Raw genomic sequence first — 21,404 nt, forward strand, 5'->3', positions numbered from 1 at the left:
CTAATCAAGTCAAACAATCTGCTCGGCCGGAGCAACACGAAGTGAAGATGTTGATATCTGGCGAGCTCATTCAACAGGCCCCTTCACACGTTCCTAACCCAATACCAAAGGATCAGTGCTCGGGATCAGTTCAAGATCAGGTTATTCGAGCCCCTGAGAATTGTAAAGCGATCCCCGAGCAGCTTTTGCTTTCTCAGGAGTGATCAGAGCTGTCGGCTCTGTTATGGAGTTCTAGGGCCGAGGCCAACGGGAGCTCCTGGGATCTCCATTTATTTCTATGCAGCAAAGGGAGGACTGTGTGCCACTGAGTGTTTGTATTGTGCGATGTGTGTGTGCGTTTTGGGGGAGAAAGTGAGAACGAGAGACTCAATTTACAGTATGTGGCTAACCACCATCCCGACGCCAGTTTGCAGAAGAACTCCAATAAGTCGTGGGCCACCTCTTGTTTATTATTTTCTGTCAGGTTTATGAAGTTTCCAAAAAAAAAAAAAAAAGAAAAAACAGCGTGCAGCAGTTATTTTAAAGCTGCCACATGCTGTAATTAGCCCGCTGCGAGAAGCTCCGGAGGAACGGGAGCTCTCTATCAAAGGCATAACCGCTTCAATTAAGAGACTGCACCGGATTGAGAACTGCCTTTGTGGGTGGCACCAGACTCCTTGTGTGGATGAAAGCGACAAATTGCACCACATGTTTTGGAGTGTTGGCACCTTTTGAAACGCCCCTAAGGCCTCATCTAAACGTGTCCCAAACGCGACGCCGCTGATGGATCGCTGCAGCCCGAGCCCGCTCATAAATCCATGTTCGGTGGCGTGTTCTTCTCTTGTCACCATTACCCCTTGTGCCTGCTGTCATCCGGCTGTCTCATGTCTGCAGAGTTACAGTGTGCACCTGTCACATACAATTTATAGCAAACAATTTGTTGTGCACCGCGGGAGCGGCAGCTTCTTGAACTTCTTTCCCGTATTTCATCCGCCCGTTGTTCCTGCCGACGCTGTGGCCGAGTGCGAAAGGGGAGCGGGTCCGGGTTCTGGCGCCGGCGTTTTGGGCCCCGACAAGGTGCAGGATTAAAAGGGGAAAAAGTCCGGCTGCTTTGTGCAGCGCTGACATTTTGGAGCCACACGGGTTTCCTCCAGACGCCGGCATTCGTTAGCTTCGCGACGAGCTGTCAGCTTTGTTCGACACAAAGAAAGGAAATGAATGCGGGGCAATTAGATGTTTGTTCTGTGTTATTGTTGCGCGACTGCACCGCTGGTGCCTGTGCTCTCAGCTCGGCTGGATTATCGCCCCTAAGAGGGGGAAGCGTTACAAAATGACAGCCTCTCATGTCGAACAAGTCAAGCTGATTCAGTGAATATTGAAGAGGTACCCGCCACATGTTCTCCTGCATGTTAAGGGAGCGGCGTTAACCTTGTTTTGATTTGCATCTCCTTAGCAATTAAGATAATATGTCGTAATTAGAATTTTAATGTACCGCTGTGAGATTTCTGATAATTATACAGAATTCTCCACGGTGATTTTCCCTTTGCCTGCTTGTCTTCACAGATGAATTCATGGCTGATTTGATCGCCGCTCTAATCAGATTTGAGCTGCGTCGTGCGAGATCGGCCCACATGTCTCTGTCAAGCTGAGCGGCGCGTTGTAACTGTGAAGCAGTCGAAGTGACAACACATATGTCGGACGGGAAGTTTCGCAGGCCGCACTTTGGCGACGCAGCAGGCGAGGAGGCAAGGAGGGACCTCCAGTGAGCCAGCGCATCGTCGTATAGAGGCCGGCTATGCCGCGGCCTCCTGGTGTTTCATTATCCCTGCTTTGATGAGACTGATGTGTCTATACATCACCATGCAACATTGGGTGCGTGTGATGCATATTTCATTAGCCTCGACACCTCACCGCCGCCGGTGCTTGTGTGTCGGCGCTGTCTCCAAGCTGCGTGTTTTGATCCGGCAGCCAATATTCCCCTTGGCCTTTTCACTACAACAGTACAAACCAGTCAATATTGGCAGGAGAATATTTTCCAGCCCCCAAGTTGCCTCAGTATCAATACCTGAGGACGATAAGAGGGACCAGTGTAAGTGAACAGGGATCTGCAAAGAAGGAACTAAACCTGAGACCTCTTTGTGGTGCGAAATTGGCCACCACAAAGGAATTAATGACTGATCCTTCCAGCATAATTGTCTAATTATGCCGGGCAGATGGGGCACTGCTTTAACTAGGACACATTGTGCTACCTCTCCAGACTCTCCACAACAAAAGGCAAAGCAGTGTGACAGCCTCTTCAGCAGCGAGTGGGAGGGAGAGCGAAAAGGAAGAGAGAACGGAGAGGGGCTGGAGGAGAGCAGGGCAAAAAACTGGGTCTGTCACCGAGCCATTCCTCCACTCCACTTGTTACCACAGAAACAAATGTATGGTGTAAACACCGCGTGGATCACGGCTCCTGGGAGGTGAATCACTGCAGTGTAATGAGGTTGGTTTACATGCTGCTTCTCGGCTTCCCACCCAGGCTAACTCAATACTTAAACCCTCTAATTAAAGAGAATCGGCCACTCGATAATTGATCACATCGGCCGCCTCGGCGCGCGCCATCACCGCGAGGCTTCACGCCGCTGTTTATTAGAGCTGTCTGCCCGCGCTGCCTCCTGGGAGGGAAGAAAGGAGAGAAATGTTACGGGGGGAGGAGGAGGGGGAGGAAGCGAAGGTAAACATGCGAAGGAGCTAAAGCGCCGAGCGGCTGTTAAACCGGCAACGGGACGAGCGCCGCGATATCACATTACAGGTTTTGTCTCATGGGTTTTTGAGGAACTTCAGCTGTTGATGTCAGTCACAGGAAATGCTGCTAATCTCTGTGAGCGCTGCTTCCTGTATCAGGATCTCATTAAAGATTAATGAAGCGACGTGCTGTATGACATCTGTTGACCTCTGCGCCACTCGTAGGGACGGCGGCGAGAAGCAAACGCCTAAGTGTTAAGTCTTTGTTGCGTTTAATTGGCGGCGGTGTTCCAAAGTTTCCCTTTGATTGACACCCCGCTCTACTCCTTCTGCGGAACGTGGGAATTAGCTTATTGCGCGCGTTAGCATGCGGTTCGGTGGGAATCGGAGCAAAGTGTCTGCTGGTTGACTGTAACTAATTACAAGTGAAATCCGCATGTTTAAATTTAATTTGCCATCGATGTTGTCGTATACTGTCATTGTTTATTGTGAAGGACACGAGAGAGGTGGTGAAATCAATAAAGCCTTGTTGAGTGGGATGTTTAAAGCCTGATTAGCGGCGGTTGCAGGTGTGTATGTAGATTTCCTGCTGTTCTTGGTTTGTTATTTTTTCTCCAACCAGCTCTTGTGCGCTGGCGTCTCATCGCACGGACGTTATTGACCTGTTATCGTTACCGCTGAGATCCATCACTGTGTTTTGAAGCAGGCAGACAGGAAGTGACAGAACCAACTGCTGAGAATCTTCAGGACCTCTGACTTATGGATTTTCCCTGACTTCCTGTGCTGCGGGTTAATTGCAGAGTTTCAGAAGCTGACTGATGGAAGGCAAACGTATCATCGGGGCCGAGTTGAGACTGGGCGAGCGCTGGGTTTATAGCATTAGACGAGGAGAGAAGGGGCCGGCGGAGCAGCGCAACACACAATAACGTGTATCTGTGGTAAATGGGTCTGAAGTAAATACCCAGAGTACACCTGCAGAGCAGACAGCGGGTTATTACAGACGGACCTGAGCAGGTGTGGCGGAGTGGAGGAAGATGCACGACCGCCGTCAGTCCGTTGGGCTCATTCCTCCGCCTCCTTTTGTTAGTTTGACTTCATTTCCTGGACTCCGATCCCAGCGGTGCGGTGGGACGGCACCAAACCAAGCCATTCGTCTAAAATAACATCAAATTAAGACATTAAGCGTTTGCTCCATTACTGGGTTCACGCCACTATTACCTTGTCAGAAATGCTTCTCCTTATGGAAGTGTGTAAAATATGTAAAGGCTAGAAGCTGTAATTAAGGCTTATTCAGCAAAATGACTTTTTGAGTGCAGTCATCATTATTAAATTTGTTATATCTCGCTTTACAGCAACCTGACCTCGACCTGACAAATAATTATAGTTTGCCTCGACTTGATGTGTTTGCACAGAGCGATCCGATCCGTCTGTCATGGCGGCGCTGGCAGCGGCCCATTTGGCACGTCACCAAAGAGAAACATATCATTACGAAGTAGGTGTAACGTCCATGCGCCAGTCACAAAACGCTGCTCTGGCGATTCCGAATTCCCGCAGCTGTTCGTGATTTCGCGGGGAGTTTCCCATGATTTGGTGATGGGGAACTTCCCTGAGATGAACCAGCACCGCTGGCCGCGTGTCATCAGACTGATGTGTTATTATCCCCATACTGTTAAACATGCTCTAAATAATACATGTTCAGAAATGTGTTTTGCGACGATAACAAATGTATGTGTATCTGGATCCACATCAAATTAGAACAAGAACCTCCATCGCGGTGACGACGCGGGTCGTTGCGGCTGAAAGGAAGCCGTCGGTCGGCGTCCGAGCGGTGTTTAGGACATGGCGCAGCGTTGGGCGGCGCCTTCCTCCATTACCTGTCATTACTGTAAACCCTGTGTTCATTCGCTGCTCAGAATAGTCCACAACTGATAAGTTGTTTATTCCTGTTTGAGTAGCGACGGTAGTTTAATGTAGTGACCCTCTTTAAATGCAACCCTTGTACTCGTGAGCCGCTTGTACACATTTATGTCTTCATTAGGAACCAATGGACCTGAAACAACAATCTGTTGACAGCGTGAGACACAGAAGTCTCCTTATCCTTTGAAGAAGTCCGTTCCCGCAGCCATTACTTACTCACTTACGGCTCATTGCTGCCTTTTTCGCCAAATGTCAGCGGAACCCGTAAACGGGATTTTGGCGACGTCCTGCTCCCTCTCGTTTGAACTGCGCGAGATCGACCTCTGTGCCGGAGGTGACGCCGAGTCAAAGTCAGTCCTCTGGGGCTCGTGTGATGACAGCAGCTGCGTGCGATGCCTTTCTCCTCGTACGTGATGCTCGGTGCAGGAGCAGCTTCGGTTGCGCGGACGCTGCGATGCCGTAGGAACAAGCGCGCCTTGTTAGGCTCCTGCTTCCTGGCTCTTTCTGCTCTTTCTGCTGAGGCTACAGAGCGGAGTTATTTGCGCTGAACCCGTTTGGGAGCCGCGGCTCTTCCTCCGGCTCGGGGCAGATCCCGCGCCCCGCGTTGTTGCGCCGGCGACCTCTCTTCTCCGGCGAAAGCCTCCTGTCAGTGCACATTCTTACGGGCACACAGCCCCGTAGTGTTGGCTGGAAACCCGTGGAGGCGGCTGCGCCAAAGCCAACAGGGCAGAAGGTGCAGGTGCTGCGCCGAAATTGGTTTGCTTTTTGCTTAAAAAGTAAAGTATGCGTCACCCAGAGAGGCTCTCTCTAAACAGTCTCTGGAACCAGAATCAGCTCCCTGTGCTCCACTTTAGGGTTTTGGTTTTGCTGGAATTAAGGAGTCTGTTTACACTGTGTGAAACAAATATATGAATTGGATTCAGATACAAGACTGTATATATTTTTGCTCAGACGGTGATATATGGCCATTCCGGTAAATATCCAGTGTGGTTTGGGACTTGGGTGAATCAGCCTTGGCTCCCGTTCAGTTCTTAAAGATTATCATGCGACTGTGATTTCAAGGGGAAAATAGACGGAATGAGATCGAATTCTGTGTTTTGGCAGGAGGAAAGGCTTGTTGGCACCCAGAACAATATCTAAATAGAAATCACATTTTTCACTCAAGTTAGATTTAACTGGAGTGCATTGTCCTCCTTTTTGGCGCGGGAGCGTTGCCTGTCTAGAAATGTGAAAGTCGCAGCCGCAGAGTTTCAGTATATTAACATTATTGGCACACCGGGTGTTTTATCTGGCAAAGAGAATCCATTCTGGAGGCTTTGGAAATGCTCTATGTATATATATATTCAGTATAAGAGCATCTGCCACAGACCTCGGTTTCTTCTTGTAACCTGCAAAGTGTTAAATAGGTCAGTAATATTTCCCTTCTCCTTCTGCAGCGTTTGTACAACGCACAGGATACAGGGCCCAATCATTAGCGTGGATGGAATCCAGAGCATTAATGGTAACCAGGCAGAGTCGGATGACATTGTTATTGCAGCCGTTCCCCGGGAAAGTGAGGGGAGCTGAAAATTTATATTTGATTTATAGCAGGGTTTGAATTTATGTTCCAGCCCTCCGTCGGAAAGTAAGCGATCCTCGCCCGGTTTCTCACCGGAGCGAGGGCCCCACGGCATCTGGCGCTGGAAACATCTCCGTATCAAACGGGGCTCCGTCTCCCTTCTCTTTGCGCTGCTAAACCACCAAGAATTTACACCTGTGGGGGATATAGTGTTACTATGGAGCTGGACCGCGTTCAAGCCTGAGCCTTGAGAAATTATCAAATGAGTGAAATGAGCCGCTGTTTGTGGGAGCCTCACGTTGTGGTTTTCTGCTGTCTGCTACCTACTAAGACCTCATTAACCTGGGTTTATTATACAGCGCATGGTCTCATGGCGCTCGCGTCTGCTGGTGTGGATGTGGACACGTATTCCATGCGCTGTTATTTATTGGGAGTCTTCCTCCACCGGCGCATTGACGACAGCAGGAATATAGTGCTGGCTGTCACCGTGAGTGTGCTTTTGAATCCTCGGAACATCGTATCTTCACATTATTATCCGCTTGAAGTGATGATACGAATACCATTCTTTATGGTTTTGTAATAACTGCCTTATTTTTCATAGCGACGCGGAGCATTATTTATCATTGGCAGTCTTCACGGGGATTAATGATGCATAACTCTGTTGGAGTTGCCTGGCACGCGGCGCCCGGCGAAGGAATCTGGAAGGTTATCAGAGCAATAAATCCCAAGTTTTCCCGCCGTTGTTTGTCACCGTGCACTGCAGCAGCCGCCTGTTCGGCCCGTCTCCCACCCGCCGTGAGCCATCAGAAAAATAACAACTTGTTTAAGCTGTCGGTTGATAAGGCGGAATTTGATCGCGAAACCCCGAAGTTCAAAGCGGGCAGCTGTTCTTAAATCTCTTTCTTATTACGCTGGATCTGTCCGCCTCTCGCTGGATGACGGGGCGCCGATAAGGCGGCGCCGCGCCCGCTCCCTCGCTCGCCCGCTCCCTCGCTCGCCCGCTCTCCACCTGCGATGTTCGTTCCTGGCAAGGAGCGAGCGTGAGCACAGTCTGTTCAGTCTCGCATTTTAACTGTTTTGTCAATTGGCATCATCCACTTCTGTTATGTCTATAAACTGGAAATTAAATTAGGTGTGCAGATTGTTACACGCGTTCAATCTATATCCGCCCAACAGCAGCAGCGGCGCCGCTTTCATCATGGCTTATTCTCCCTGTTTAATTTATTGAATGAATTGCCTCTTTAACTTGCCAAGCAGGGGGAAGCGATCCATGCATTGTCCATGATCCAGACGCAGAGGAAGAGTCAGTCTATTAGTGCAATGATAGGGCCTTTACTGCAGCGGGCTCGCTGATTGAATGGCAACCTTCTCAAGGTCAGGCCGGAGCTGAGAGCTATTTTCTGCTTACCTGTGCAGCCGGCCGGCCACAGAATCTGCACACAAACCGCCCTCACGCCGGCGAGCTTAGTAAGCGGAGACGCCATCGCTGATATTTCCAGCTGGTAACGCGAAGAGAAACCTCTTCGCCTGCAGAAAAGGACACAAAGGCATGAGTAATATGATAAGTGGGGATCTTGCCGCGGCGCGTGAAGACATTAGGAGTGTTGTCCCCCGATCGGCGCCAAGGGCCGAATCATATCCTCCCATTGTGTCCCTGTCAGAGCTGGCTGTGAATGGGTTTGCAGCCAACACGCAGGCAGGCGGAGGTCAAGCCGGAAGCGCGGTCGGTTCTGGTGGACGGGAAGTGTCCGCTTCTGGTTTCCCCCAAAGCGCTAGCATCGAGCTAAAGTGTCCGCGTCTCCGGGGTCGTCATGGATACCATGAAGAGCAGCCGTAACATCTGTGAGGATGCATCCAAATGCTTTTTGAAGGAATGTTCTGCACAGCCTCCTTTTGATTTGAATCTGATTTTACCCGTGCTGGACCGTCAAAAAAAAAGTAAATAAATAAAAACAATGCACGCTGTGACCGTACGGGGGGGGGCGCCGCCACCTCCGCTGGATCAAAGCACCGTGGAGACCCACCATACTGTGTGAACGGGTCCTGGGGGGGGGGGGGGGCAGAACCGATTCACCTGCGCAAGGGGCCGAGCACAGCTGCGCTCCTCACAGCTGGAGCCCGTGGGCCGCGGACGGGATTAGAGGGGCTCGAGCTGCAAAGGTCCGTCATCGTTCCTCCGTCGGACTCCGCGGCAGCAACCCCTGCAACAGCGATGACGCCGTGTGATCGCTTAATAACAGCCCCCGTCCTCACCCCGTGCACTTACGCTGCGAGTAAATCAGCGCATGAGCTTTTATAGCTGCAGATAAATAGGACAACCCCGCAGCGTGGGACTCCCAGCCCATGAATCCGGCGTGAAGGCATTTTCTCTCCTAAGCCCCCCCACCTCAGATGGGTATCACTGTAAGGCCGCCATTGTGGAGCCGCTCCCTGGATCGTGTATCCGAGCTGAGCCCCTCATGCCTGCCAGGTAAACCCGTCTGCCTCTTTGCCGCTGCGATAGGGGAGTTTGGCTCCGACTGACTGAAACAACATCACCTTGTTTATCCTGTAAATAATTCACCCCTCCCGGGCAACAGAAACAAAATCAAGGTTGTGTGTTTAACAAGGGAGGCGAGGAATGAAGAGGAGCCAAAAAAAAAAAAATCAGGTGTTTCCTTTTTAGATAAACTTGGTGCCTGGAGACAGCGACACATGCCTGATTTCTATGCAGCGCGAAGATGCAGCTGAGAGATATGTTAGAAGGTGTGCTGGCGTCGGGGAGGGGTGCGCACGGCTTTATTTTGTTCTCACTGAACCTGCCCTTTGATAACTCTCTGAAGAGGGTGCAGAGATACTGTCAGGGACGTTCGCCTTGTGTTTAGCATCAAAATCTATGGAGTGTGCTGTCGCGTCGTCGCACGCGATGCTTATCGTCGGGGGCTGTTCCCAGGAGCTGTCACCTCCACAACCCCCACCCCCCGTCTGTGACACGCACGCACGCACACACACTCACACACGCACCCGCTGCATGTCTATTGACCTTGCGCCTCGGTGATGTAACCACACTTATTACAGGAGATGTTAAATCTAATACTTAAAGGGAGTCCAAACACCAGATTTCACACTCCATTTGATCATCTGTCGAGCATCAGTCATATTGTCCCGCAGACAGATCCCGGAGCAGCGTGACAACCGTGACATGACCCTTCAGGAGCGACGCGCCGGGCTCTCCGGCGCGCCTTGGACACCAGGCACGGGCCGCACTTATCGTGGTATTTCAAGCTGATACTGGGCCGGACTCCCACGGAGCTACGCGCTATGCCTCCGCTTTGAGTGTTGATTGCATAGAGGAGAATGCGGTTGACTGATCTGAAAGGAAATTACTGGAGAGGGAGCTTATCCATGCCTTTGACTGATAATCAGCTCATTATCGTGTTGATCATTTACAGCTCTCTCCTTTCGCCCGCTCTCTATTCTTTTAGCCGTGTCACTGATGCAGAGCACAGAGACTTTTAATGGCTTGGCAGGGAGCCCGCTGTGGTGAGGCAGAGTTAAAACAAGCATGCTAGCCCTGGCGACTCTCCACTTCTCCACAGTGCAGGTCTCCACCCCACTTATCAAGCCTCTCAGGGAAGATAAAATATTAAAGAAAACCAACAACGGCGACGACAACATATGCAGCCCTGACGCGAGCGGCGCCCCGGCACCCCAACACGGTTAACTATGCATGAAATTGAGCTGATTGGAGTTATTGACCAGAAGGCTGCAGCCCCTGGGAGGACGGGGAGGAGGGTCGGGGCCGGGAAGCTCGCGTGTTACCTGATTGAGTGAAAAATGGTCGTCTGGTTGCTTTGATGCCCTGCGCTTTACAGGAGAGAGTGATTTAATGAAAGCTGCCAGACCTCATCAGTGTCAGCGCTCGCGGTGAGGGCCCTCCGCTCGGCCGTGCTTTATATATAAAGGCGCTCGCCGTGACAGGTCCTGATGGACAGATGTTTGAGGGTGGTTTAAACCGTACGGCAGAAAAGGAACATGGGTCCACCTCCACCTCGTGCACCTCTGGCTCCACCGCTGTGAAGTGAGGGGAGCTTGTTACCGGCTGCACCCTCAGCCTCTGCTATTTTAGGCCTCTATAAATAGCCCCATTGAATTTTCGCTGGGCCTGATAAGCCCGTAATTAATGTGGCCATCATTAGGCGCGGACACGTTCCCCTCAAGAGGACCCGGCGGGTGAGGTGAAGTGGGGAGAGGAGAGACTCCCGGAGCTGAGGGCGACGGCCGGGCAGCTTCCTGCCGAGCGGAACGCGGCGTCGTCTACAAACGTCAGCATCGGTGGATCTGAATTGCATCGGAATTGCATCATTAATAGAGCAGAAATGATTCCCGGCGACTCTGGGAGAATACGTTGACCCCTAAGGGAGACTAGAAACAAGACAATGTTTTTACAGGAGGAATATCTAACAAGAGGTCCCATTACCACTTCATCAATATACAGCAGCGAGTGAGTGAGGCGATGGAAGGAGGGGAGGAGGAAGAGGGAGCGTAATAGCTCCTAGTGCTAATGGCAGTCTGAGCGCTCCAGTCCCAAACATTCAGCCGCCTCATCTCATCTGGGCTGTGTAATTGCCCTCCTGGAAGCTGCCACGCGAGGCGGCTGCCTCCGCAGTGAAAGGTGGCAGCTGCTCGGAGCGGTCCCGGGTCAGCTCCCCGAGTGGGGCTCCGAGATGTCATAATTAATAGCCGTGCGGGGGCCGGCGTCGGGGAGGTGGGGGTCGTGATTATTTGGGCAAATGGAATCCAAATAGAAAGAGACGCCAGGCTCATCGGCCACTTAGCATAATGTACACTTACGGCGGCGTTGCCGTCAGCGACTCGCCCCCTGCTTTTCTGGGATGTTTTCCTGCTTGTTTGCATTAGGCTCCAAACTGACCTCGAGAAGCGTTGCTGTTGTTGTCTCACGGGAGCGCGTGAATCTCCGGGGACCGGCATTCTCCCTAGATAAGTAAATATACACGAGCCGCTGAGACACAGGCTCCCAGCACCTTGAGAGGAATCCTCAGCTTCCCTCGTTCGCCGTCCGCCTCCTCCGCTCCCTCTAACACGCCGCCTGGGGGCAAATCTCACTCTGTCTCATCTGCTGCTTAATTTCACTGGAGCGGCCCCTCAGTAATGAAGCGCCTTGATGTACATTTGCCAATTTCTGCCTCTGCCACTGCGGCGTAATTGGGATGTGACTAAGCACGCGTTCCCGGCGCGGGGTTGGTTGACCTCTCGGCGACCCCGCGAATAGCGCTTTTGTCATAATGGAGGTATTATCTCACATAATCTGGGAATGGAGAGGGATTGTCTGCAGGGTGCCAGGGATGGAAATGAATTGATATAACTCCCCGCTCCCGTGCACCACAGAGCAGAAGGGGAGAAAAAAAAAACCCAAAGCAAGATAATTTTTTTTACATGCTCATAATGAAGACGTTTTCTTTTTATCTATTGCCGCTTTGTGTTTATTGGAGTAGCGGAGCAGCTTCTGGCTAAAGCAGGTGTAAGATTTTTAGGACGGGGGAGGGAGGGAGGGAGGGAGGGAGATGCGGTGGCACCGGAGGATTTCTCTGTGCGTGTGTGTGTGTATATGTCAGCCTTTTTACTGCGTGGGTGCACCGTGTACTGATGCACGCGTTAGTGTGTGTGTGTGTGTGTGTGTGTCTGTTAATGACCCTGTAAAATGACAAGCTGAGCTGGCAGTGAGAGTACAGCCGACGGTCATGGGGGGGGGTAGTTCAGATAAAGGGGGGTGGTCTGATTCACCATGCTGTCATCAGAGGGACGGGGGCCTCTGAGTGGCCCCCTCTATTCCCACCTGAGAGGCCTGAAAATGGAGGGGCCACGCTGTCATTATTTACAGCCCGCAGCTCCTAACCTTGGATTCGGAGCTCATCACCGCAAAGGGAGAATCAGATTGGAGTTGACGTGTACCCGAGTCAGTGACCTTGATAAGTGTGAGGCGCCTGCAGCCAGAGGTTAGGGAAGAAGAGGCAGCCTCCGCCGTGTGCGTGCGTTCGTGTTGTTCAGGTGAGGAGGGATATTCGGCCCGGTGACTCCACACGACACGCGTTTGGCCTGCTCTTATGGGCAGACGCTGGAAAAAAATATGAAAAGGCTTATGTTGAGCATCTCGCTGATGAAGCACAAACACCAAACCGTAGAATCGCCCTTCAGTTTCAGACTTTTGACTCTTTCACAAAAACAAGGAGTTTGAACCAGTCTCCAGCATGAAGGTTCATGGATAGTGGAAATAATCCCTGTTTTCGTCCTGAAGTGAAGCTGATTGGCAGTTTGAAATCACACCAGAGCCTCGCTTTAAGTAATGAATTTCTTCCCGGATTCCTGGATATAATTTCATTTCTCGATTTGGTTATTTATTTATTTTCTTCTGTGAACTAGTTACCTGGAGACTGGAGGGAGAGCAATGAACAGCAGCTCAGGATGGATGATGAAAACGCCCGCCCCCCCCCCCCCCCCCCCCCCCCCCATAGCAAGATGCTATTTGGTCACAGTGAAATGATTAATATACAGGTCATCTCCCGAAAGCAGCAACGTCTCATTCGCAAGGGGCCTCCGTCAGCAACAAAACAGGATCTGCAATAAAAGCGGCGCACGGCAGCGCGCGCCGGTAAATCTGCGGAGACTCTGAGCAGCCTCGCTCTCGTCAGGTAGAAGTCATCGGGTGCATCAGGACGGTCGAGACCGCAAAATAGCAGACGAGTAGTTCTGTGGCGGCAGGTACTGCACTGCTCGCTCTCTGCCCAACACACACACACACACACACACACACACACACACACACACACACACACACACACACACACACACACACATACACACACAGCCTGTGTTTGCATAAGTAAGATGGAGCCTTGAATTATGGGCTTTGTGTAAATAAGGAGATGAGACTGTTTTTAGCGCGGGGAGGAAGGAGTGCTTGGATGAGAGTGGAGCCTCTGTGCAGAATGGAATTGGTCCTGGGTTGTTTACGACAGCTCGCAGCCCTCATATATCACAGGCAGTATGTTTGCCGTGAAGCTACAGTTTGTGTGCCATCTGCCTTAGCTGAACCCGACCCTTCAAACAGACTTATATTTTGTCAACTGAGCTCACTGTAACTGCTGTTAAGTAAGTTGTTTATCTGCTCCTCCTCAGTGGATGATCCAGGAGCCCCACAAGGTGGCCACGTTCTTCGGGTGCATCGGCGCCGACCACTTCGGCAAGATCCTGAAGAAGAAGGCCGAGGAGGCCCACGTGGACGCCCACTACTACGAGCAGAGCGAGGAGCCCACCGGCACCTGCGCCGCCTGCATCACAGGGGACAATAGGTTGGCGCCGTCTCCTCACGTTCCGCCTAGAGCCCAGCTTCGATCCCCGTCGCTGCTGTTCGTTTCTGCGTCCTCTCTGGGCTGGAAGTCATAACAGGGAACTGGGCTCACGCATCAAAAGGGGGGGAAAGAGCAGCTCGCGCGTGTTTTCCCCGTCTCACTCAGTCTCTGCCGCCTCGGTGGGTCCTCGTCCATCTACAAGCTGACAGTAGCGGCGTGTTAGGCGCTCACCTGTCAGCCTCCTCCATTGTGGACGGGGGCGTTAGCGACGAGCATCATCACGGTCTGCACAGACGCAGCCGTGCGGGTTCCACACAGTCCGGGCGCCGATCAATAAGCTCCTTTCTGAACACACTCGTCGTCTGCGGCCCTTGATCCGCCGCTACCGGACTTGTCAGTCAGTCACCGCCTGGAGCCCGGCCGCTCCAGGAGCTCCGGCCCGGCGCCGTTTGATGCCGGCTCTGACGCCTGAAAAGGTCAGGCGCCGTGCTCCCGGAGACGCGCGCTGTAATATTTCTTACAGGTGTTTAACAGACAGCTGGAGAGGCCGGAGGAGAGGTTGGCGCGGCCGGGTCGCAGGGCTGACGGCGCCGAAGGACCGGGGAGTCAGCGTGTCACGGTCCCCGGGCTTTGATTGATGAACTTCTCAGAGCACAAAACATGTCACCTCTGACAAGTCGAGCTCCAGTTGAGATGAATAGTCCCATTTTTAGGAATTAGGAAGCGAGGGAATTTAGCTTTTTCTTAGCTTTGAGACGATCTAAGCCGTGTTAATTATGCATAGAATTGAATCAAATCTTTGTAATAAAATGATGCTATGTTATTGATTTAAACTGTAATTGACATCTTTTAATCTTCTTTACTTCATGTACATTTTCATTCGTCATGAGGGTGGAAACGGTGCTGGTTTAGTTCCGTCTGTCACTGCGTCGCCGTCCTCTGACTCACGCTCGGCTCATTGTCCGTCTCCTCTGTGAGCAGCGCTTCCTTCCTGTGGCAGCGCCCTCCCGTCATACGGCCGTCTAGCAGTTTCCCCCCCTTAGCGCCAATGACGGCTGCGTTTATTTTGACGGCCGCTCGTAAAGCGGCGGCACGTGAGCGCCGGCTAATGAGCTGCGTTACGATGAAGCCACCTGCTCCGCTTTGCGGCTCTGCTCCACTCAGGTGCTCATTTCGCGTCGCGTTCCCGTTGTTTTCCCTCCTCTTTAACAACAGACCTCTTTCCAGGTGATGTGATTATGTGAATCATCCGGAGGTGACCCGGCGCTGGCCTTCAAAATCTCTCAGCTTATTTTAATCTCTTCTTTTCGCGGCTGGAGATAACCAGGAAAAAATAAAATAATAAAGACATCCTGACGACTTTATTCCACCGTGGTTCAGACATTCTAAGAGGCCATTATCAGTCTTTTATATCAGGAAAGAACAAAGGAAAGTCTGGGGCCCGAGTGTTTTTAGGGATGTTTTTGAGACAAAATTAAGATGGATGATAAGCGAGGCAGAAGATTTATGGGGTCTGTCTCGGCAGGTCCCTTGTTGCTAACCTGGCAGCGGCAAACTGCTACAAAAAGGAAAAACACCTGGACTTGGACAGCAACTGGGAGCTGGTGAAGAAAGCCAAGGTCTATTATATTGCGGTAAGTGAGACCCTCTGCATGCAGAATGACTGTTCCACCGACTCGGAGCCAGAGGAGGACGAAATGTTAAGAGGCTTTATTCAAGAAACGCCTCGCTGTGCCTTTTGCATTGTCAATATATCTATTCATTCTCTGCTGAGTGGAAGCGGCTACGTTACCCACTGAGACAATGCAGCTCCATTCTCCCCGCTTCCCCCTGGTCCTCGGGCACGTAGCCGCAGCGCACTGTGAAATTGTTCTACATGTAATGCATGCACTCATTTCTTTTAACGTGAAAACAAGCCAACAGGTGCCGCGGAAGTGTGAAAATCGATTAGGCGAGTTCATTCGGCTTCGACCCCCCCCCCCCCCCCCCACGCAATCTCCCCCGCGCAGACGAGACGCACACAAACAGACTGAGGAGGACAGATGTTTTCTTCCTAGACGCACACACACACACACACACACACACACACACACACACACGCACGCACGCACACACACGCACGCACGCACGCACATCCAAGCTGCGCCGTGAGGTAATGTCTTCACTTACAGCTTCTGGATTAGGCCGGCCCGCGATGCTCATGTTTCACTCATTGGGATTATGTGTAATTCCTGCCGAGCCGCGCTCTCTCTGATCTCACGTCAAGGCGATAGCCCTGAAATTTCACCGGGTGCCGCCTCTTTGAGCAGTTCGTTATCGGCATAAATCAGCGCCGCGGACGTGCGGCTCGTCAGGTCCCCCTGAGGCGGGACGCCCCCCCCCCCCCCCCTCCTCCCGTTGCCCACAGGCGTGAGGGTAACTGTGCCGCACTATGCCGCCCGCTCTCAGGAACAAACACCCAATGAGAAGACATCAGTGCTGGTGCCAGACAGCAGATCAGCCGCTCCGTCCTCCGCAGTTTGTGTGGTCTCGCTTTTTAGCCTCTGCTTCGCATTAGCAAACACGGCACATCCTCTGCAAATTGGCAGTTGGGCTTTGCCCACATCCGACAGTCTTGCGCGGAGGGAAAAGCTTCCGTGGGATTTTAGCGGGGATAGAAGGGCCACAAATGGGCGTTTGTCGGTGCCTGGAATCTCAAACGTGGTGCCCGGCGTCCCTCCTGGGCCTCTTTGTCAAAACAGGGGGATCATTTGCTTTATTAAAGTCCTATTCGCACTTCTAGCGCTTAGCCAGATACGCTGGCAGAGCTATTCCCACTTAATACCGCGTGGCACGTCTAGGCCGGTGTTCACTGAGGCCTCCTCTCTCCATTAACCTTGTCGAGAGTACTCAGATGTATTTACCCAATTTACAGCCAGAGTGTGCGTTCTCCGCCCCACGCTCTCGCCCGCGGTACCAGCCTCTCCGTTAGCGGACCGCTAGCCGGCGCGCGCGGCGGCGCCTGCGCGCTAATCTGTAGATTTAATTACCGCCTACGTCGCGGCATCGTCCCCTCGCGCGCATGTGCGTTAAAGGGTTGATTCATGACTCGGAGGCTCTCAAGGCGGCGGCGGTGGTAACGGTGGCGGCGGCAGACGCAGAGCGGGGAGGCAGCGCTGCCGTTTCTCACAAAGAGGGAGAATGTTGAACTCCTGCCAAATGTTTGGTGGCAGGCTGTTGCTAGGAAATGTGGGTCCTTAGGCAAATCATCGCACAAAGACCAATAACAAAGGCGCGAGGGGGGGGAGAAGGGAACGGCTAAGCGCATTTCAGGCGGAGGATACCTTCTTTTCTTCTGGTCGGATGCCATCACTGCTGCAGCGATGCTTACAGTTCTTCCTCTTCGTGACGACTGTAAACATCACAAGTGGAGGGCGATGCATTGTGTGCGCGTGCAGGGGAGATGAGTGACTAATTGGTGGAGGTGATGTGTACGTGCTGGCCCAGTTTGCCTCCTCCCCCCTCCCTCACCCCCCCCCCCCCCCGGCCCCCTGTGGACACCCCCTCCCTGTCCTCCTCCTCTCCTTTTGCTGTCTCCCCCGTTCTCCCCCCCTCTCCCTCGTTCTCTCGTCTCCGACACACATGCACTTGCTGCTAAACACACACAGCGTGCACGCACACATTCTGCAGCATACCACTGGCTTATTTTTCTTGCCACTGAGCGCTTTGCCCTGTAATTTGATCTCCACTGCTTGATGCATCCTCCACGATGCCACTTTGAATTAACCTATGGCTCCAACGCTCTCTTTAGCCCCCTGATAATAAAAACGCCCGTCCTCACTCACGCCATTCACATTCAGGGGAGGGAAACCACCGTCTCCTGGTCGCGGGTGGTGCAAAATGAGCAGAAATGAAGAACAGAGGAGACAAACAAGACAATTGACTGTGAAAAGGTTTGTTAATGACTGGGCACAGATGGTCAGAAATAACCCAAGGATAGACTGAGGAGACACCCGGCTCTGCCAACTGGCCTCACACACTAAAGTCCCTCAATGAGACACAAGCTGCAGCGCTGTCAGGTCACAAACCTGATCACAGCTGTAGACGCTTTACACCCGAGGCTAACAACGCTCTCCCTGTTAGCGTGCAGGAGGTTAGCCACGCCCAAGGAAAAAACGACGCCGAGCTCCCCCCACCGCCCCCCCGCCGGTGCAGCGGTCGGAGTAGAAAGCCTGCACTGTTAACACTGGCAAACTGCATCTCGCATTAATTGGCAGTTGTATTCTTGCCCTCACTGCAGGGGAAAGCTGAGTTCAGCCTCAGTCACCGTAGCATAATATGCAAGAAGAAAGAGGCGGGGGGGGGGCGCAATACTGGCACGGCGAGCAGCACGTCAGCCACACACACACACACACACACACACACACACACACACACACACACACACACACACACACACACACATTGTTACTCTGCCCCAGCAGCCCCTGCAATTTGCAGCCAAAAAAAAGTGAAGGGAGAGGTTTTACACACACACACACACACACACACACACACACACACACACACACACACACACACACACACACACACACACACACACACACGAACTGACACCTCATCAGCCAGCCAAAGGGCTGATTAGCACCGAGGTGACTGCGGCTGTGTCTCTGTCCAACTCTGAGGACCACACTGTCCTCACGCTGACCTTGAGCTCCTCTCGTCCCTCCCTCCGTCCTTCTCCATCCTCCTCCTTCCTCCTCCTGTCCCTCTCACTACTGCTTCATCAACCCTGTTCCTCCTTTCGTCCGTCCCCACCTCCTACCTCCTCCCTCCTCTCTCTCTCTTTTTTTTTTGTCTTTCCTCTCTGCACCACTCTGCACTGCCCCTGTCCTTCCACATAGGATCACGAGGCAAAATGCAGGCAGTGGCGAGAATGAGGGAGGGAGGGAGGGAGGAGAGGAGGAGGGGGGAGGACAAAAACTGGCAGACTCCCCCTTTGTCTGCAGGCGATCAGTTACAGTCTTGGTTGCCGATGAAATTTAATCCCCACCGCATTTACATGCCAAGTTTGACTTCTGGCAAGCCGTATTAAATAGATTTGTAAATCATTTCATCTTGATTAGAATCTGTTCTCGGGGGATCGACATTTTTTCGCCTTGCTTGTGTTTTGTTATGTGCACAATCTGTGCCCACTGGTGTTGGGAAATTTGAAAGTCAACCCTTGGTGGTGTTGCTTTGCCGCGTGAGCAGTCGGCGGAGGGGACAAAGAGCGAGCGGTGCCAAGTCCCGTCCCGTCCGTCAGCGGCTGAGCCACTGTGTCAGCATGTCTCCCGTCTCTGGAGGTCACGGCGCCGGCGAGCGCCGCTATGATGTGTCTTGCCTTTATTAGGCTGACACCACAGTGTCTTTAGCACGGAACAATGTCATTTCAAATTGCGCCTAATCAGATGGCATTTTGTAATTGCCAACAAGCATCTTATGAATATGAATTCATAATTGTTCAATTACAAGCCGACTGCATCATATTTATTGGCTTATTTATTTTTTTCTCCCGCTGGCCTGGGCCAATTATAGAATTTCAATCTTGAGGCAATCAAGTGATAAGGGTGAGGCGTTTAGTGTTTGCTGTCACTATATAATTCTCTCGAATGTTAAACATGCATCTGGGAGGGCTGTATCTGTCAGAAGGCTGCGCGTGGAGGTGCACCTGCCTAATTGAGTGGTAATGAGCTGTCAGGAGTGCCGGCTTGGTGATTGGCTCTCAATGGGGCGTCCCGTGCCAGTGGGATGTATGGGCTGGCCCGCCCTGCTGGAGGATCAGCCAGCTCCGCAGCCCCGCGGGCCGGGGGTGGGTGGAGCACGGCAAATTAGGGTGGAGAGGCCAAGCAGCGCCGGCTGCGGAGACATCCTGTGGCTTTCATCCGACTGTGGGGTTTATTTAGTTTTACTACTTCATGTCGGAGCAAGTTTTCAGATGTTTTGATTAGGCTAAAGTAGTAATAATGTACTATAAAAAACTCACACCAAGTGAAGATGATGTGCTTCATTCCTGCTTGAGGCCACTATGTGTAGATTTACTCTTTGAACTAATGGTTTTAATGGGCTGATTGAGGTGTAACAGTAAGTTAAAGCACTATAAACTGTTCTGTGTGATGGTTTATCATATATAAAAAATATGCAACTTAAGAGTAGATCTACAAAGTGATAGTAGAAGTAAATGCACTTTGTTCTAGTGTTGATTATTTGGATTTTGCAAAAGCAAAGCAGTATAAATTGTTGTGGAGACTGTTTACAGGACGTCTGAGTTTACCTCATGTTGTCATTGCTAAGTGGACTTTTCATCATTCTCACTGGCTTCTATTTCTGTTTAGATTGTTCTGTTTGAAATATGTGGGGGAATATTTCAAAGTTGGCCAGAAAAAAGGGCTTGACTGTAGATCCTCTGTCTTTTTTGTGTGTGGGGGGGGGGGTCCTCAATGTTACCGCGTCCATCTGCTCCATCAACAAGTCGCCTCCCTCCCTTTTACCACTGTAACGCCGGTGAAATAGTCCAGACCTAATGACATTTCTACCTTCCGTCACCTTGTCCCCTTCGCTGCCTCTGCATCAAAGCGCTTGTGTGCGAGCGGGCGGCGCCCTTTTATTCATGAGGCCGAGCGGTAAAAACGCGGAGTAACGTTCGGGTCCTACGCTGGGATGCTGTGGCCGTTTGCGTGGAGTTCCACGGGCTTAATTGAATAGACTGAGTAATTATTTGTCAAGTAATGCTGAGCAGAAAATAAATAGCCACTTTGCGGCCGTGAATTGTGCCTGATGGCCATGTGTTGATACTCTCACCAGGGAGAGTAAAAACCTGCTCTACTGGCTAAGTATCTGATTAAGATTCACATGATGGAGCTGCAGACGCTTTAGGATAGTGTGTCTCCTGGGCAAAGATAGTGAGTAGAGTTAAGTGTCAGACACTGTTATATTATCACGCTGGAGCATAAAGCCTCCACTGAGCAAATATTGCTGGAATATTCTCCTCCCCACAAAGCATCTGCAGCAATGGGGTCAGCCTGACAGCTTATGAAAGCGGCCCACAAAGAGCCGCCGCAGATGTGCATCTCTGCGCGGCAGATGCTGGACACTGTTCTCTGAGAATTGTTTCCTTCTGCGAGGTTTCATTTCTCTCTTTTATGTTGCTGTAATTTGTTTATGGTTTGTAATAAGCCTGTGCATATCTTCCTTCTGCCAGTTTGGCATGGATCCATTGTAAACTGCCAGTAATTTTTTCCTCTCTCCTTTTTAAAGGGGCCCAGTGACTTTTAAGGATTTTATATTTTGTAAAAGGATTATTATATCTATTTTAAGATAATGTTTAATTTTTACTTATTTCGTCATCAGCATCCATTGAATTTGTTTGCATCCTGTTATTGCTGCTGGTTTTATTTGTGTCTGCTGTTCTTTATCAAAACAACACAATGACTCCTGTCCCTTGATGCTTCGGTGGCCTGTGACATTTTGTATTTTTCCTGTGTCTTATATGTAAAAATGAATAGTTGTGATATTATGCAGACTTAAATGCGGCCGTGCTTCTTGGCCAGGAGCGGTGACGTGTTTTTGGCGGTTGCCTGGCAACTGCACACGGATGAGAAGACTCCCAAGAAGTCACTGCACCTGGCGAAGGGAAACGGTCCCCGACACACAACTGCAACTTGTTGTTTTGACACTTTAGCGCAGACAAAGCGGGCGCCGGGCGACGCGTCGCGGGTGTGAGCACGCGAAGACTAACCCGCGCCTGGCACAAGCTGTGCGTTCGGCGGACAGGTGTGAGCGAGGCGCCGCTCTCCTGCCAAGAACAGGAAGTAATCGAGCGCACGCACAAGAAATGCTAAACGAGCACGACTGAA

General features: G+C 51.6%; 1 protein-coding gene across 3 annotated transcripts in view; it reads left to right on the top strand.

Annotated features, from left to right (window-relative positions):
* Window positions 1–21,404, top strand: part of adkb (adenosine kinase b) — a 77,829-nt gene that overhangs the window by 19,136 nt on the left and 37,289 nt on the right. For all 3 annotated transcript variants that reach the window (XM_029134645.3, XM_055504280.1, XM_029134646.2), the window contains 2 exons: window positions 13,358–13,530; window positions 15,056–15,164. In XM_029134645.3, the coding sequence (XP_028990478.1) occupies window positions 13,358–13,530; window positions 15,056–15,164 (282 nt within the window). The remainder of the gene's footprint in view (window positions 1–13,357; window positions 13,531–15,055; window positions 15,165–21,404) is intronic.

Source organism: Betta splendens, chromosome 19, assembly GCF_900634795.4.
Source record: "Betta splendens chromosome 19, fBetSpl5.4, whole genome shotgun sequence".
Taxonomy (NCBI): Eukaryota; Metazoa; Chordata; class Actinopteri; order Anabantiformes; family Osphronemidae; genus Betta; species Betta splendens.